The sequence below is a fragment of the Perognathus longimembris genome, chromosome 2, assembly GCF_023159225.1.
Source record: "Perognathus longimembris pacificus isolate PPM17 chromosome 2, ASM2315922v1, whole genome shotgun sequence".
NCBI lineage: Eukaryota > Metazoa > Chordata > Mammalia > Rodentia > Heteromyidae > Perognathus > Perognathus longimembris.
In genome coordinates, this window is record NC_063162.1 from 103,621,623 (window position 1) to 103,641,935 (window position 20,313).

The window sequence follows — 20,313 nt, forward strand, 5'->3', positions numbered from 1 at the left end:
GGCCTTGGACTCAGGGCCTGAGCACTGTCCCTGGCTTCTTCCCACTCAAGGCTAGCACTCTGCCACTTGAGCCACAGCGCTGCTTCTGGCCGTTTTCTGTATATGTGGTGGCTGGGGAATCGAACCTAGGGCCTCGTGTATCCGAGGCTGGCACTCTTGCCGCTAGGCTATATCCCCAGCCCCAGAAAATTAATTTTTTAAAAAAGGAAGAACACATTGGATGTCAGTAGTAAAAGCAGCAAGAAGTATTTTGCATTTGGATGAGTATTCATTTATAAAATCCACTTACTACTAAGGATCAGTCTTTCTAAGTTTATTTCAATACAGAAATTGTGTTTGGATGGTTAAATGTAATCATTACATAATTATACAGTTTTATGTATTTAATAACTTTACATGTAATTACATTAAGATGCTAATTTTGCTCCTATAATTTATGAAAGTAAAACTAGATAACAGAGTCTTAAAATTATTTTATAGCTCTTCATTAATTATTTAACATACTTCAATATTTCCACCAAAAAGAAAAGGAGTATATTTTAATTTAGTTGAATTATTTCCCTGTTAGTTCTAATATCTTGGTGTTATGACCAGTTCTTAGATCTGAAAATCTTAAAGTTGACCAACACTGAAATTTCTTTCCTTAACCTCTTTTTCAAATTAATATCTTTTTCAAATTAATATTAGCACTTAATGTTACCCCTGAGTTGAAATTACATAGTTATCTTTTCTCTAGGCTCCATTACTGGATTATTCCAGTATAGAATACTTAGGACCAAATTATTCTTATTTAATGCCATCAGTATGATTTTTACCAATTAGCTTAAGTTGCGTTTTAGTAGAATTTGAGTGTTACTTTGTAGAAAACTACTAAATAGTTACAATTAGTTACAGTTTCTGAGACTTTAAAACACACAGAATTTTTAGAAGATAGCTTCCTGGATTTCATTCTCAGGGATTTTGACTTAATATGCCTGATTTGAATTTGTAACAATCTCAGGTAGTACTGCCAGTCTAAATAATATATCATGCTCAACTTGATGATGTTTAATTTATGATCATGTCCAAATGTTGGAAAATACTAGGTAATTCTTTGGGCTTGAAGTATTTTATTAAGTGCTTTATAATTCAAGAAGACATCATTATTAACTGAGAGTAAAAATAATGCTGTGTCATTTTATATTCCAAACTTAATATATCTAGGCCAATTACACAATTATTGGTATTTATGCTGCCTTACTGTAGTAATAAGTTGTAATTACATTTTACTTGAGCAATTGAACTTAAACGAAATTACTTGACTTACAATAAGATTCATGTTTTCTTTTTTTCTGTCTTTACTTATAGGCTGTGCTTAATTTTCCTAAATATTGTGAGCCTGTAGTTAAAGGAGAAGGTAATTATGTAACTTTATTCATTAACATTTCTTTTCAAAGAGATTTTTTTTAATACAGGGAAATAACCAATAGTTTTGATGCTATTTAGTTTTATTTATTTGTTTTTATTTGGGGGTGGGAATTGAGTGTGTGTGCTGACACTGGTTCTTGAATTCAGGGCCTTGAACTCTCAGCTATTTTACTCGAGGCTGGTGCTCTACCACTTAAGCCATACTTCCACACTTCTACTTCTGGATATGTGTGTGTGTGTGTGTGTGTGTGTGAGTGTGAGTGTGTGAGGTGGGCGGGGGGAGGAAGAAAGAGAGAGATGTTAATTAAAAACAAGAGTCTCATGGACTTTCCTGCCCAGGCTGGCTTCAAACCACAATCCACAAATCTCAGCCCCCAGTGTAGCTAGGATTACAGGTGTAAAACAGTGGTCCCTGGTTTTGTTTTTCTTTTGAGATGGGGTCTTGCTGTGTAGCTCAGGCTGACCTCTCCGTATTCTTGCTTGTCTTGAGTGCTGGATTATAGGTATTTAGGTATGCACTGGTATTTTTAATATCTCTGTAGGGTGCAGAGTTTTCCTTTCATGGAATCTTTTTGATATCTTCAATGCCTCAGGCAGGATACTAGCCTGTTTGCTAGTATTCCTGGCTCCCAAGAGAGATTTTTTTAATGGTCTAAGTTACTGAAGTTTTCTCCTGGATGTGTGTAGCAGGTGAACGTGATACTCGCAAACTGTGGAGAAATATCGAACCTCATTTGAAGAAAGCCATGCAGACTGTTTATCTCAGGGAAATATCAAGGTAATTATTCTCTATTTGACACATAAATGATTCTCCTTTATACAAATGCTTAGGATCACAGATTTTTTTTTCAAATTTAAGATTATTTCAGATTTTTCAAAATCTTGAAACCTAAATATTATTAAAAAATCTAAAACTGCTTGAACAGGATAACTTAAAAAGTTGGGTCTTGGGCCATGCATCTGTGGCTCTCATCTGTAATCCTTTGCTGCTAAGGAAGTTGAGATCCAGAGGATAGGGGTTCATAGCCTATGTAGAAAAGTGCTTAAGACTTCACCTCCAAAAAGAAATCAGCCAGAAGTAGAACTGAAAGCATGACTCAAGTAGTAGAGCACCAGCCATGATAAGCTGAGTAACTGTGAGACCCTGAGTTAAAACTTTGGTCTAGGGGGGAAAAAAGTTTTGGGCTTTCAGACTTACGTATTTTTATTCTTTGGATTGAGGATGCTATCTATTTGTTTTGGTGGTACTGCCATTTGAATTTAGAGCCTTGTATTTGGTAGGTACTCATTCTACTACTTGGAGCCTTCCATCCTTATCTATATTTTTATTTCAGATATTTACTAGAGTATGCATATTTCCCTTTTCCTTTTTCGTATATAAGAAACAGTTATAAAATTCTTAAGATTTAGATTATTATTTCGAGAGGTTATATTATTTAAAAAATCTGGAAAACTAAGAACATCCGTCTATACTAGATATGTTTAATACCATAAGTTTTTTTTGTGTGTGTGTTTTTTGTGTTTTGTTTTTTTTTGACCAGTCCTGGGGCTTGGACTCAGGGCCTGAGCACTGTCCCTGGCTTCCTTTTGCTCAAGGCTAGCACTCTGCCACTTGAGCCACAGCGCCACTTCTGGCCGTTTTCTAGATATGTGGTGCTGGAGATTCAAACCCAGGGCTTCATGTATATGAGGCGAGCTCTCTTGCCACTAGGCCATATTCCCAGCCCCATAAATTTTTGATTATTGATGAAATGTATATACATTATTGTCTTTTATTAGAAGCTTTGCAATTTTTTTCTCTTACAAGTTATACCAAGTCATCTAGAACATATAAGTCTTAGCTTCCTTGTCTAACAGTACTTATAATATTTATGTAATATAGTAAAAATGATTTCTGAATAATGAAGTCACATAGATGTTAGATTAAGCCTACTATAAATATAGGAAATTTTGAAAGATTGATTTGATATTTATCTGCTCTTCTAAATTTCTGATTGATTTGGTTATTTTTTCACATATGCCTTAATTTGCTAATTTCTTTTTTAACTAGTGTATTAAATTGCAATTAAGGTTCCAAAAATTTAGTTTGGAAATGAATGGAAATATCACAAGCATTCTATTATTCTTCTTCCCTTTTAAAATATTATTCCTCTTCCTTTTTCATTAAATTAGTTGGATGAGAGATTTTAGAAATGACAATAAAAAAGCTTATTATCTTTTAAAAGTACAAAAATGTATAATTGTTAAAATTATTCTTAACAGTGAAAGGACTTCTGATTTCCCTTAGGATAATTATGACCACCATGAGCCCTTGCCTACATTATAGCATGGAGTTAAAGATGAATGAAAATTTGGTTTCACATAAATGGTGTGGTAAATAACTGAAACAGTAGAGCTAGTTCTGCTCAGTTCTCATGCTTAAGTGACTACTTAACAGAAATGGCCATGGGAACAGGGAATGGGGTTGACTACTAGCAGTGACATGCAGAGGGAATCACCTTCTGAAAGAGTCCATTCTTTAGTAAGCAAATGTTATAAACAGTTTTAAGCCTCCAAACTTAGACCACTGGCTAGTAGAGAATCAAAAGGATGTTGTGAAGTTTGTAGGACCCAAGTTAGCATAGTAGTTTGGGTAAAGTACTATTTTAAGAGAAAACAAAGGAATTGATTTGACAGGCCATACTGGTAATGACAAAGAAAAAAAAAGAAACTTGAGCCAGGCATGTAATGTGTTTGGTAGGTTAAGGCAGGAGGATGATGCACCTGAGGCCAGTTAGACTACGTAATGAAATCCTGTGTCAAACTAACAACTCCCAAAATATAAAGGAGTAGAAAAGCAAAACAAGAAACAAAATCTGAAGGTCAACCAGTCAAAATGGTATAGCATTTTAATTCTTTATGTTTAACATTTATTGATTGCTTACTCTATACCAGCCATTGTAACAAAACATTAAGACACCAAGATATCCAAAAGACAAAAAGCATAGATGACTTGAAGGAAATGTTGCTACTTTCAGTACAATGACAGTTTTAATACAAATAGACCATATTACCTCTGTGAGAGCAGAAATGTTGCCTTTCTTGTTCACTACAACAGACATTTAAAGAAATAGTACTGATTGCAGAAGAAAACACTTTAGAATTCAATCTGCTGAGCCACTCCATAGAATCATAGCATCATCTTACCCTTTCATAGAATCACCTGCTGTTGCTGAACCAAGCAACTATGAATCCTTTCAAAATGAAGAGTAGACAAACTAGAAAAGCCATACCATGTTATGAGGAGGAACAGAAAATGTAAATAAAGAGACACATCACCCCAACATGATTTAAAATTTTTAGAGGGTATCTTCAGGTATGAAAAAATACTTAAATTAGAAAAGAGTAGGAGAATGTGAAACAAAGGTTTCTTGGATTTCCCTTTTCTATTGCATTGTAACAGTTTACCACAGATAGTGGCTCAAAACAAAATTGTCTTAAACTTCTGGATATCAGAATTCCAACATGGACTTTGGTTTACATATAGCATACTGATTTCATATACTTCTTTTTTTTTTTTTTTTCTTGATGTCGTTCCTAGTGTTGAACTCAGGTTCTGGGCTCTGTCTCTTTTTTTTCTCAAGGCTAGCACTCTACCACTTAAGCCACAGTTCCACTTCCAGCTTTTCGTGGGGCCTGCCCAGGCTAGCTTCAAACTGCTGTCCTCAGATCTCAGGCTCCTGAGGATTACAGGCATGAGCCATTGACACACTTTTAACTCATTCATATTCTTATATACTTTTCTTTTCCAGTTCTCAGTGGGAAAAGCTACAGAAAGATGACACAGATCCAGGACAAATAAAAGGTATTAAAGAACATACCCAGAAAGTTACCAGGATGCTTCTTTCATTACTGATAGTGAAGTTAATGCTAAAAAGTACTCAGTCAGAAAGTAGGGTTATAAAAGAGAATGAAGTTTTTAAGTTATAGTAACATTTTGATTAACAGTTTTCCTTGTTGAATATTAGTTTTTCTAAATGTTTCAATAATTTTTTTAAATGTTGGCTTATGTCATGTGAAAGTTATACAACTTGTCTTTCATGTTTTTATTAAAACAATTATGATGAATCTTACCTTGATGTATGCACAAGCTTCTCAAATTTTAATGAATAAAATCCAATTCTGCATTACCTCAGTTTTGGAATACACTTTGGTGGTCCATGTTTCAAGCACTGTGCTTTTGTTTTCTTTAAGAAAATGATTGCTTTGGATTTATCCTAAGTAGAACTAGTTTCATTGTTAAAAAACAAAAAGTTGCAGAAATTGGTCTGGAATATTTCCTAATGGTGTGATCAGTTTCATTTGTAAAATTGAGAAGAATATTTAAGTTACTGCAGAGGCTTAAAGTGGTCTTTACGTAAAGAACCCTACCAGTGCCTGGCACATTCTTACATACTCAGAAAATGATTCTTTTTCTTTCCTTAAGAATCATTGCTTCTTGACTATTGTTTTATTTATTCATCAACTCATTATTTCCTGTATAGCTGGCATAAAAAAGGTGCATACTAGTTTGTGAGCAAACAGTGTAGCTTAGTAAGAGACAGAATTTTTATGTAACTGTAGACATTCTCATATTACATGAGATTAGTTATAATATTATGTGAGATTCACATGAAATACACAGAGTAGGAATTCATAGTGTACTGTTTTAGGAAAGTTGGAGTATCGGGGAATGTTTAATTAAAAGTACAGCCTTGAAGGGAAGAATGGGTATGATGCAGACTTCCAAATAGCAGGACCCAAACAAAATTAATAATATGAACAAAGCATGTCATTAATAATAATGTTCAGCACTACCATTCATTGTCATGGTGGCATTTAAGTTGAGAAACTTTTTTGGAAGATGAAGATTAGAGAATCACAGTTTGAGTCTAGCCTGGGCAAAAAGTTAGTGAGATTGTAACTCAACAAATAAATTGGGCTTGATAATAGGTATTTGTAATCTCAACTAAATGGGGGACATGGTAGAAGAATCACATTCTATAACTGGCTCCAGGCAAAAAACCCACAAGACCCACAGAAAATAAAAGCAACAAAGAGCTGAAGTGGCTCAAGTGGTAGAGTCCCTGCCTATCAAATAAAAAGCTCTGAGTATCAACCCTCATACTGTGCCTCCCACAAAAATGCCCACTGGTAGTCTGATAAATGTCACCATGAAAGTATTTCTTTGTGTGTAGGTCTCTCAGCATATACACATATGGAACTCCCATACTACTCTAAGTTTATTCTTATTGCTGCTTACCTTGCTTCATACAACCCAGCAAGAACTGACAAGAGGTTCTTCCTTAAGGTAATAGTAAGATACTGCTTTTCATTTTACTTTGGAAGATTAAAGAACACTCTTGACTATATCTATAGGTATCTCAGCTGAAGGTTCAACTATCTGAAGATGAAAATACATTTGTGTCTATTGAATATGTAAAGACTTTTGTCATTTTTTAAGTAATATAGTGCAAAACTATCTAGTTTTTATATTTAATATTTAATCTAAGGATGATTTAAAGTGCACAGTAGGTTGTATACAACTAGTTTTATCATGTTATAAAAGGGACTTGAACATCCTTGGATGTTGTTCTGGAGGTAGGGTCTCTTATCCATAATACTGAGGAGTAGTTGTTTTAAGTTTTTCAACATATACATTTCTAAGAGTCACAGCATAGAATATGAGATTGCTAAATATGTAGTCAGAACTCATTCACTAAAGGCTTTAATATCACATCTTGAAATTGGGAGCAGGTAGGCAGTTTGGCAAAAAGGTGAAAGCCATCTTGCTCCTTAGAACATTCTGGTGTGTTAATGTCTTTGCACATGTTCTTTGAACCACTTTGAACCACAGCTCTACTTCCGTTTTTTTGAGGGGTTCATTGGATAAAAGTCTTACAGGAACTTTTTTGCCTGGGCTGGTTTCAAACCACAGTCCTCAAATCTTAGCCTACTGAGTAGCTAGGATTACAGACTTGAGCTACAGGCACCTGGCTTTTTTTCTTTTTCGTCTGTTCCACTACTGTTCAGGCTCATGAGAATAAGGTCCATATCTGTTCCTTTTGTTCTTCCTTATTGAATCCTGATGCCTAAGTGCTCTCAGTCAGTATTTATACAATAAGTATACATCATGTAATATAACTACTTTAAGAAGAATCACTATTTAATTTTTTTTGTTTATGTGCAAAAGTAATCCTGCATCCAGTTCAAATCCTAGTCAACCTAAAAAGAAATACTGAAGTTTTTATATAGGGTATTTATATCATAACCTTATATTGATACGAGGCTAAATAAATACAAAGGTTATAAGTATAAATACAAGATTATTAAGATAATAATTTTGAAAATCTAGAGTACATAAATTAGTACTATGTATGACATTTTAACAAAGCATCTTTTCTGGTTTTACATAGTTCTGTATTTTTATAATCTTAAAAATATTTTTCTTAATTTCAGCATCATGGAAAAATCAAGAAAACCAACTTTCTAAAGAAACATGAAAAGGTATTTACATTTTGAATCCTCTTATGGTAGAACATGAATTTAGGATAATATAGGAAGTGGATATTTGTATAATTCTATTAGTTATTTGCATATGAGAACTAACTTGTTTTGCTATAATACCACTTAATATAATAGTATTTTGTAATGTGAATACAGTGACTCAAGTGCATTCACGTTAGCTGGTAATAGATAAAACTGAGTTAACATGGAATCCTAGCTACTCAGAAGTCTGCGATCTGAGGATCATCATTTGGTTCACATCCAGTCTGGGCAAGAAAGTCTTTGGTACATATTTATCTCCAGTTACCTATCAAGAAACCATAGTGGAGCTGCAGCTAAATTATAGAGTGCTATCCTTGAGCAAAAAAGCTTAGGGACAGACAGTGCCCAGTTCCTGAGATCAGGCCTCAGAACCGACAACTCATTCTAGTCCCCCCACCCCCAACAAAAAAATAACCTGAGTTGACAGTGGTTTCAGTGACTTAGTTTTTGGTGAAAAAGTGCATCTGGCTTTTTAAATCAAATACAGATGGCTTAATATGAAAATATATTGAATGTATTTTTCTCTTTTCCACTTGAGACACCCACAAAAATAACAATGAAAGGTTTTAAAAAAGGTCTTGGCATGGTGCTGCACATCTCTAATCCCACTACACAGGAGGTGCCTTTGGAAGGATCACAATCCACTGCTAGCCTCAGGCAAAAAGTGCAGCAAGACATTCACGCTTTTAGACTGAAAAATCTGAAAAATATAATTATTTGTGCTAATGATACTGTAGTACTTGACAAGCCTACCTACTCTGTAGATTGGCAATATCCTAATGAAGTTAAGTGTGAATGAACTTCACGTGGGCCAGGATAACCTGAGCTATACTGTAGTGAAAATCAAACCCCAAAACTTTTAGTGTCTTACACAACAGATTATTTACATACTACTCACAAAATAACGAATCATGAGTTTCATGGCCTAGCAGTGATGTAGCTAGCCTCTGGAGGGAAAAAGAAAGGAAGGATCCACTGATTTGAAAGGCCGGGTTTGGCCTTTCAGTGCTATGCATACTGCAGTGGGCAAAACTCAGCTAAATGACTTTTAACTGCAGGAAAGACTGAGAAATGAATTCTTCTTATGAACATTAAAAAAGAACAAATAGTGCTGGAAAACACATACTATTGTCTTGCCCTCCTTTTCTAGCTTCAATCCTACTTTAACTTTCATGAATTACAAGAAGGAATATGTAGGATTGTTAGCTGTAGCTTTATTTTTTTAATACTGTGGTTATCAATTTTTGTAGTACTGAAGTTTTGTATCCAGGGCCTGACATTGGCTAGGCAAGTGTTCTACCACTTGAGCCATGCCTTAGTACTTTTGTGATGATTTTTTTGGTAGATATATAGTGATATAGCATAGAATGGGATGCTAGTAGATGAAAAGTGGATTAACCTCAGAGACACAATGTGAATGAAAAAAGTAGTGTAGTAAAAAGATGTGTTCATCAGAGTGTACTGGCTCATGCCTGTAATTTTGACTACTTGAGAGTAGTGATTGGGAGGGTCACAGTACAAGGCCAGCCAGGGCGAAAAGTTAAGGAGACCCTATCTAAACAAATAAGATGCGATGGCTTTGTATACCTGTCATCTCAATTTCCTAAAGGCATAATTGGTAGAAGGATCACCATCCAGGCCAGCCCAGGCAAAAAATATGAGATCTTGTTGAGAAAGTAACCAAAGCAAAATGACGAGCATGAGATCCTGAGTTCAAACTCTAGTACCACCAATATATAGGTGTGCATGTCCAAATTGATAGTTTACAGAGAATTTTAAATCGTACAAACAGTGCTATGTCATTTGTGGACAAAATCATTAACAATATAAAAACTATTATGAATGTTTAGAACATCAAATTGTAGATAGCAAATCCTTTTAGGGACTGAAAGGGAAAACGATGGGAAAAAATTCAGAGTTCCAACTTAATTGTAATGTGATTAAATTTTTCTTTGTATTACATATTAGAATTTGATTAAATTCAGTGGTATGTGAATGGATTATTAAACTGTTCTTTTCCAAATGTTTTAAGCATTTAGTGAGATAAGCATGCAAAATTTAAGACCTCAAAGATTATTTCTAAACTATCTTTTAGTAAAACAAATACTGCATTTCATAATTCTGAGCAAGTATTTTTCTTTTCTTTTTTTTAATTACATTTTTTTAATGTGGTACCAAGGAATCAAACCCAGGGCCTCATGCATGTTAGGCAAGCACTCTACCACTAAGCCTCATTCCTAGCCCTGAGCAGGCATTTTTCTTTACAGTCATTCTTTTAACATTGTCGTGCTTGTAAATAGTTTCCCATTTTATTTGTCTGTGCTCAGAGTTCCTAAATTGTCCAATTTTTACTAGCATTAACTGCTAATGAAAAGGAACTTACACTGCAATTTTTTTAACAGCAATTATACCATCTGGCTTTATATAGTTATGAACATTATACAGTTCTTAACTTTTTAAAATAAATTTTACATTGTTTTTAAGCTGACAAATTATTCTACGTAAATTATACAACATTTTATTAGTTTTCTAGCTATATTTATCATAGTTGATCTTTTTCATTAATGGTGAATATTTTCTGGGAAGTGATCCCAAGAAGAATGGAAAGTATCTAGTGGATTTTAATCAAGAAGTTAAGGGGCTTGGGGGTATGGGGCTGGGGGTATGGCCTAGTGGCAAGAGTGCTTGTCTCCTATACATGAGGCCCTGGGTTCAATTCCCCAGCACCACATATACAGAAAACGGCCAGAAGTGGCGCTGTGGCTCAAGTGGCAGAGTGCTAGCCTTGAGCAAAAAGAAGCCAGGGACAGTGCTCAGGCCCTGAGTCCAAGCCCCAGGACTGGCCACAAAAAAAAAAAAAAAAAAAAAGTGAAGAACTTAGTTTTGGCTATGCATTATCTTGACAAATTACTTGAAAAAGTTATTTAACATCTAATTATAATAGCAAAGCAGCAGTTTTTAAGATTGTAGACAATTAAGAAGATTGCAGATACAAAGAAAATTGTAAGATATAAAAAATAGATCCTTATATATCACCCTGCACCAAAATCAATTCCAAATGGATTAAAGACCTCGAAATCAAAACAGACACCCTGAAAACCCTAAAGGAAGGAGTAGGAGAAACACTTGGGCTCCTTGGCGCAGGACGGAACTTCCTTAACAAAGACCCAGAAAGGCTACAAATCAAAGAAAGGTTGGACAAATGGGACTGCATCCAACTTCAGAGCTTCTGCACGGCAAAGGACATAGCTCGCGAGATAAACAGAAAGCCCATAGACTGGGAGAAGATCTTTACCGGCCATTCAATGGACAAAGGCCTCATATCTAAAATATATGCAGAACTAAAAAAATTACCTTCTTCCAAAACAAAACCACAAAGAACCAATAGCCCCCTCATCAAGTGGGCTAAAGACTTACAAAGAGACTTCTCTGATGAGGAATTGAGAATGGCCAAGAGACATATGAAAAAATGATCTATATCACTGGTCATAAAAGAAATGCAAATCAAAACAACATTGAGATTCCATCTCACCACAGTAAGAATGTCATATATCAAGAAAACTAACAATAACAATTGTTGGAGGGGATGTGGCCAAAAGGGAACCCTACTTCACTGTTGGTGGGAATATAAACTGGTTCAGCCACTCTGGCAAGCAGTATGGAGATTCCTCAGAAGGCTAAATATAGAACTCCCCTATGAACCAGCAGCCCCACTTTTGGGTATCTATCCAAAAGACCACAAACAAAATCACAGTAATGCCACCAGCACAACAGTGTTCATCGCAGCACAGTTTGTCATAGCTAGAATCTGGAACCAACCCAGATGCCCCTCAGTAGATGAATGGATCAGGAAAATGTGGTACATATACACAATGGAATTTTATGCCTCTATCAGAAAGAATGACATTGTCCCATTTGTAAGGAAATGGAAAGACTTGGAAAAAATTATACTAAGTGAAGTGAGCCAGACCCAAAGAAACATGGACTCTATGGTCTCCCTTATTGGGAATAATTAGTACAGGTTTAGGCAGGTCATAGCAGAGCACCACAAGGCCCAATAGCTATACCCTTATGAACACATAAGATGATGCTAAGTGAAATGAACTCCATATTATGGAGACAATTGTTATATCACAGTTGTAACTACTTTCAACATCCCATGTGTATCTGTAGCTTCTATTATTGATGATGTTCTTGTATCACCTTCCTGTGGTTGTACCTACACTATCTCTGTAATGTTATCTGAGTATATTGGAAACCGTGTATACTGGTATTGGAACTAGGAAATTGAAAGGGAATACCAAAATTGAGAGACACAGGGTAAAAAAAGACAAACAACTACAAAAGCAATACTTGCAAAACTGTTTGGTGTAAGTGAACTGAACACTTCAGGGGGGGGAAAGGGAAAGGGAGAGGGGGGAGGGGGGTATGAAGGACAAGGTAAAAAACAGTACAAATAATGTATCCAATGCCTAACGTATGAAACTGTAACCTCTCTGTACATCATTTTGATAATAAAATTTGAAAAAAAATAGGAATATATTAGTTAAAGTTTTAGCTGAATTTCCAGACTGTAGGTTAGATTTGTTAGCAGTTCAAGGGTGAAAATCTATGAATATATTGCTATTGAGATTTTATGCTATGCAAAGTGAGTGCTTTGGTGAAAGAATAAAACTCCACTTTTTTTATTTTTGACAGACAAGCAATCATCTCCTTGGACCAAAGTCATTTCCATTAGACAGATTGTTAGCAATATTATATAGTATTGTGGACAGCAGAGTTGCTCCAACAGCAAATATATTTTCTCAGGTAAGCTTAAAATGTTAGGTTATTTATAATTTTTAATGGGTTCTTCTGGTTGATTCATTTCCAGGTTCAGATTTTCTTCAATCTACTTTCTCTTAACTATACAAAGAACAATATTCTTGAAAAGAAGTGTAATTGGTCCTCGATATCTGTGAGTTCCAGATTAATGGATTCAGTCAAACACAAAAATACTCCTTTCAAAAAGTTGTTTTTATTTATTTATTTATTTATTTTACCAAAGATGTACAGGCTTACTTTTTCATGTCATTTCCTAAACAGTGTACAAAATACTTATATAACATTTATTGTAAAACATCTATAGATGAAGTATATGGGATGATATAGGTTATGGACTCTCTCACGTAAACACACACATTGCTCTAAATATTGGATTGAGATTATTGAAGGTAATCTTTAATGTTCTTATTTCTCATGTTCGTGCTTTATAGATTGACATTATGTACAGGTTGGCTCTTTTAAAATATTGGTCTATTTTCCAGAATACTTAATTTTTCAAAGTTTCACTAGGTGGCAGTGAAAGTACACAGATTTCTTAAATGGTTCAGAAAGATAAAACTTAAGTACATGATATAAATGGCAGCAAGAGAAAACTAACATTTGTAGAAATTCAGTCATTAGAAATTATAATGATCATTTTGTTTAATTTTTTGGTTAAGAAATAGGTCAGTAAACGTTACATTAGAGTTGTATTCATTATGAATAATTTTGCTCCCAGAATGGATGTCAAATTTTATAATCTATTATATTGTGGTGGCTTTTAATTGCCTATTTGGGAGGTTTCTGATTTTGAGGTTTTCTGGCTATTCTGGGTTTTTACTATGATGAACAGTGTCACCAGTTTTTATGGTTCCAGCAATGCCAGTAATGTAATTAAGATCCATGTTGGCCCCCAAGTGCATCTTTTTCTGCCTAGAACACAAGCTCTTTCCATAACTTTTTTTTTTCAGTCTGGGCAGTTGAAATTGTTGATCCTTTTTTTGTCTTTTTATTTGCATTTAAAAATTAAAGTCACTAATACTTTTAAAGCACCGTGCTAAATGAATTTCCATATATTCATTTACTAAGTCATTTAGGAACTTGATCATTCCCATTTGAGACATAGAAGGTAGAAAAATGCCTACGAGTAAATACAAGTAAATACAATTGACCTTCATTTTACTTGGTTAGTAAAATACTGAGAAAGTCAAATAACATAGACGGCAGGAATAACACCTAAAAGAACATAATTTCTATCACATGCCTTGCATTTGCTTTTTTCTCACTGAGTTCCAGAGGCCTTTTCTATTTTTCATTTTTATCTTTTTGTTGGATGTATCAAAATAGGAATCACAATCTATTTAATCTACACCCTCTTCATTTTTGATGAACAAGCATATGATCTTTGTGCTGGGCTCTGATTGCTTACTCCTGTAGTCCTAGCAACTCAGCTGGCTGAGATCGGAGGATCACAATTCAAAGCCATCCTGAGCAGAAAGTTCATTAGACTCTTATTTATGAGCAAAAGGCTGGAAGTACAGCTCTGGCTCAAGTGGTAGAGTATCAGCCTTGAGCACAAACACCAAGCAAACAGCATGGAGCCCTGAATTTGAGTCCCAGGCATACAGTATGTAGGACATTGTATTGAAAGTGCTTGTTTGACATGACCACTAGATAGCAGTATTGTTTCGTTCTAGTGTTAAAGTGAAAAAGGAAAACAAGGTTTAGCTTGTTAACTTTAATCTTTCTTTGGTGGAAAAAGATTTTTAGCCTAACAAATTGGTTCTTGAATAAAAGTAAAAATTACTTGAGGATATTTAATAATTTTGTGTGTGTTTCACACACAATATTCACTGTTCAGGAATTATATATTACAGGAATATTTTCCTAGGAAGTCCATTACATCTGAATGAACTGATAATGTACTATTTTCTGTTCATTTAAGCTATGTGCAACTATAATTTAAGGATTTATTTTTCAGTAATATGTCATTTTTGTAGCTTGCGATTAACACTTGAGATTATTTAAAAATTTGTCACATGTAACGTAATAAATTTATATATGATAAACACATTCAGGATCACTTGAAGCAGAAGCCTATTTTTATTGCATCTGATTTAAACTATTCTAGAATGAAGGTATAAACTAATAAATTAAGAAAGCTTTAGAGTGTATTGAAATTATAATTGGGCACAATAATCAAATTTGTGGTATTAATCACATTGTATTTAGTATTCTGAATTTATGGAATTGTAGGCAAACTTTTGCTTAATAAAAATTTTGTCTCATAAATAGGAGAACAGTAGTAATAGTGATTAGATTTATTGAAAATGTAGTTTAGGGGCTGTAAATATGGCCTAGTGGCAAGAGTGCTTGCCTCCTATACATGAAGCCCTGGGTTCAATTCCCCAGCACCACATATATAGAAAACGGCCAGAAGTGGCGCTGTGGCTCAAGTGGCAGAGTGCTAGCCTTGAGCAACAAAAAGCCAAGGACAGTGCTCAGGGCCTGAGTTCAAGGCCCAGAACTGGCAAACAAACAAAAAAAAATAATAATAAAATTTAAAAAATGAAAATGTAGTTTAAATATTTTTACTTCTGAAATCATTTCCTTTTCAATTTTCACTTTAGGAACATTTTTACAATCATTATGGGTTATTTAAAAATTTTCACCCAAATATTGTTAAATTCCCAAACATTAGAGGTGACAAAACATTGTTTCTGATGTTTTATTATTTTTCTCTTTTCTTTCCTCTTACGTGACTAGAATGAGTAAATCAGTCCACGCATATGAAGTAGATAGGTAAACTTAATAGGTGTTACCTATACCTATTACTATTAACACTTTGAAAATAGTTTTGAAGATAATTTGCCATAATTCTGAAATTTAATAGTTTAAAATAAATTACTTTAAATGGTTATAAAATTAATTGTGAATTAATATCAAGAAAGAAGGTAAGGAAATGATTATTTTAAGAAATTTATATACCATATTGACAGTTGAAATATTTTAGTAATGTGTATTTTTGGAGTGACTTCATATTATAGTTGTGAAGAATTTAATAAGACAAATTACAATAAACATGTCCTTATAAATTTTTATTTATATGCTTATGTGTAAATAATCTTTTGAGACAGTTTAATTCACAAATACGTATTTTTAAAGATTCCATTTTTTCTTTCCCAGCTTTTGGTCTGTGTTTCATATATACTAGAATATACTTGTGTATATTTTTTTCAAGGTTTAGGTTTTTTTTTTTGGTTAGGAATCAAGTGAATCTTTGGTCACACAGATTGCATTAATTTGTAGTAGATCTATCTATCTATCTTAAACTTTTTGCTCAGTTATGTTTGGTTTAGGAACTAAATAGAATATATTTAATTTAAAGAAATTTTCTAAATGAATTATTAATCACAAAGCAGAATGATAACTTAATTATTTTATTTATCAGCTTTTTAAAATTAATAATGCACATCTAATTTGCCATAGCTGTAGAAAGGTGGTTTTGCTATACTTGTTAGAGTAGCTAATCCTTTATTCAACACAGCGAGGTTTTTTGACATTTTTCTTCAGAAATAGTATATATATGACATATATATGCTGTATATGAATGTGTATATCTATACTATAGTATATATAGGCATATATAGTATATACTATGGCATGTATAGCATGTATACATGTGTGTCTATATATACATGTGTATGTATATGCATGCATATATAGATATACTATATATTATATATACTGTATATATACAGAAAAATAGTATGTGTATACAGGTATATATATATACTATAAATTTAGGTGTTCAGTTCTCAAGTTTTTAAACAGGATACTTTGTTTACTTTTAAAATCTAAAACATTTAAAAATAAAAATGTTTTAGTTCAAGCTTCAAATGCAGCATCAGTATTTACTATTTTCATTTTCCCCTAGTTAGAAATAAATTTTCCTTTCTCTGCATAGCAAATATGCGGTTTCTTCTCTATTCCAGGCAGTGTTAGATAAGAGAATACAAAGGGGAAAAAGATGTCTGGATTTCTCAGCCTTTTGTTTGTGTTGCTGTAGTTACAGTTCTAGTTTATGTTAGAGGTGATGGTGTTTATGTTATTTACTAAGAGTTTAGGCATATACTGAGGGAATGAATAACTAAACAGTTGAAAGTGAATAGTACTAACTACTTAATACTTAAAGAGCAAGTGTGAAAAAATAAGACTTTATTTTGAAAACATAGGTACATATCTTCTACAAAGTGGCAAATCTGTTTCTTGAGCATTTCCTTCTGACATACCCGGAATTTAGGGCTTATAGCAACACTGTTCTATATCTGTGTCATAACTAAAGTTGTTAATGTCCAGCTTAATTTAATTACTACATCAACCAATATCAGTTAATACTTAAAACTTAATAAGCTATAGACAAAGTAGTGTGTTATTCTGCATGGCCTGTTATAAACTGTTTGAATGATGTTCCTTCAAAAATGATAATGCTATACATTTTAAATACTTAATAATGAAAAGTAATACTCAACTATGGTAATCTCCTTTTTTTTCTTTTTTGCCAGTCCTGGGGCTTGAACTCAGGAAATGAGCACTGTCCCTGCTTTCCTTTTACTCAAGGCTAGCACTCTACCACTTGAGCCACGGTGCCACTTCTGGCCTTTTCTGTTTATGTGGTGCTGAGGAATTGAACCCAGGGCTTCATGCATGCGAGGCAAGCACTCTGCTGCTAAGCCCTATGGTACATATATATATATAATTTATATATATAACATACATATAATATATCATTATTATTGTAATGTTATATATTATTATAATATATTATAATATATTATTATTACATATAATATATATTATTATTTATATATTATATATATAATTTCAGATTTCCTTTATAGATTTTTAATCTAAAGGCCTTTAACCATATAAATTGATTTTGTAAAGAGACAACTTAGGAAAGCATACTTCACATATTACATGTAGTTTTATTAGTATTTCTACAAAAAATAATTAAAGGAAATTGTCTTAGTTTTTCACCAGTCAGAAGAGTGAGGGAAGAGGTTGGTTGGGAGAGATGAGTGAGCATATTGAAAAGGGGTGAGATTAAGATGCATTGTATTGCAGCTGGGAATGTGGCGTAGCGGTAGAATGCTTGCCTCGTGTGCATGAAACCCTAGGTTCAATTCCTTAGCACCACATAAACAGAAAAAACCACTGTGGCACTGTGGCTCAAGTGGTAGAATGAGCAAAAAGAAGCCAGGAACAGTGCTCAGGCCCTGAGTTCAAGCCCCAGGACTGGCAAAAAAGAAAAAAAAAGATGCATTATATTTTTAAACTACTTCATTGGATAGTAACTCCTTTGTACAACTACTTAAAGGTAATAAAAATATGTAAAAAATGATTAAGCATATACAAAAACTTAGACTCATTAAATGGTAGTCATATACCATTAGAGATCATCATTGATAAAAATGCTATCTAGGTATATGCATTGTTAAATGTGAATTTGATTGTTATAAACAAAATATAACATCCTAAGTAAGATCTACCTGTAAGATACATAAAAACTAATTTGTTTATACATTAACTTTATAAACCGTAAACTTAACCACCTAGAGTAGATTTTTTTCTTAATTTCATGGATACTTGGTATTAGAAATGTGAAGAGCATTTCTTTATAATTGCTTTGTCTTGTACTAGCATTCCAGAGTCTCAGTAATATCTAATTGAAATGACTATATGATGTGATGATGATAAATTATATATATATATAATCACAAATACCTTGAAGGTGAAAATTGGGTAATAAATGTACTTTCTGTGTATGTGTGATGGTTCTGGACACTGTTTCTCATCTTTTTGTGCTTAAGTTTGGTGCTCTACCACTTGAGCCAACGTTCCACTTCTGGCTTTTTGGTGGTTAATTGGAGATGAGAGTCTCACACACTTTCCTGCCTGGGTTGTCTTTGAACCACAATCCTCAGATCATATTGTGTTTTTATACACACAGCTTGAAATTGTGAGGCATTCCATTCCAGCCATGATAAAGGAGCCTTGCTTAATGCCCATTTCTGATGAACAGGTCAACAGAGGTTCTTCTTCAAAGAAGCAGGCTGTTTAGCATTAAGAGCACCACTACCAGGATGCTCAGCCTCCGCTGGAGCAGTAAATGAGATTCTCAATTCTCCAGCTACCCCTGGTGTGGATGCATTACCTTTCTCCCTTCACACCACCATGCAGTAGGTGCCTATTTCAGGAAATTTTTAAAAACAATCTTGAAATGCTTTATAATTGAAATGAGTAGAATTGATCTATGATTTTCTCAAGCTGTGCAGTTGATATAAGGAATACTAATAGTACTTATTAACAAGGGTAGTAAAAAAAAAAAGTACAATGTTTTCTTTTATTCTTTTCTTGTCTTCCCTGAATCTGGTGCTAAATTTCTTCATTGTTACTACTTTGCTTTTGTGAATATATCCGTCCAGCTGTAGGCATTTTTACTGAACCCTAGAAAAATGGGCCATTGCTTAAGGTAGACATGTAAAATACTGCCTCAGGGAGAAAGGAGTTACATAAATTATTTGCTCTCTGTTTTTGTATAAAATAATACACTGGTACCTTATTTTTAGGCAGTATTTTACAACCACCTTTCTCAAAGCCTAGTATTGCTTCCAATAAATATGTCAAGTGTATCTCTGTTATTTACATTTTTGGGGGGGAAATGTATTCAACATCAGTAAATTTTATTTGACTTAACGTATTTTTGCCTGAAAACACAAAGTTTGGATGAATAAGAAAATAAATTTTAATAAGAACAGGTTAAAAGATAAGTGACAAAGCAAAGTCTCCATTATAAAAATGTGTGCTACATTTTTAAAAGATGATAAAAGTAATGGTGATTGTTTCAGGCAATTTCCCATGACTGCTTGCCAACATTAATCGGAGTTCTTTGGAGAAGACAGGGCATACCTGCTCGTTTGTAGGAACATGGCACCTACCATTCATGACATTCTGCTGCTGGAAAATCCTTGTCCTTTCTCCTAAATGAGAAATTAGGGTTCTTGTGACTGACTCACCTTTATTGTTCATTTACCATTAACAATTCAGAATGGTGGCAAAGAGTTGCATTCTTAGTATAGAAATTATGGCCCTACGGTTCAAAATCAGAAAAGGAATTCAGTGTATCTCTAAGTGTCTCCTCTGTTTCCTGGGCATCAAATTCTGCATATGTTGTTGGTCTTTGAAAAGTCCGTATTTCTATTTTTATGTTCTTATTTTCCATCCAAATTACCCCAAACTGAATTTTACCTCACTGTCCTATCTGTGTCATGCTCCATATGACAAACCAAATAATTCCCTAAAAATATTTCCACAAGTTTTAGCCTTAGATTTTAAAAATAATCATTTATTTATTCATCCTTTACTATTTGTCATTTATTGGTTCTAGAAAATAAAAAGACATAATCAGTTCTTAGCTTTTAACATGTCAACAGGTCCAGGCTGCTTTTCCTCCTGAATGTTGAATGTATTTCT

At 33.7% G+C, this 20,313-nt stretch overlaps 1 protein-coding gene across 1 annotated transcript in view; it reads left to right on the forward strand.

The window, feature by feature from the left end:
• The window catches only part of Orc5 (origin recognition complex subunit 5), a 49,158-nt gene that overhangs the window by 13,419 nt on the left and 15,426 nt on the right, over positions 1–20,313 (forward strand). Inside the window, exons 7-12 of the mRNA XM_048339841.1 lie at positions 1,348–1,396; positions 2,095–2,185; positions 5,199–5,251; positions 6,624–6,736; positions 7,885–7,932; positions 12,673–12,783. Of these exons, the coding sequence (XP_048195798.1) occupies positions 1,348–1,396; positions 2,095–2,185; positions 5,199–5,251; positions 6,624–6,736; positions 7,885–7,932; positions 12,673–12,783 (465 nt within the window). The remainder of the gene's footprint in view (positions 1–1,347; positions 1,397–2,094; positions 2,186–5,198; positions 5,252–6,623; positions 6,737–7,884; positions 7,933–12,672; positions 12,784–20,313) is intronic.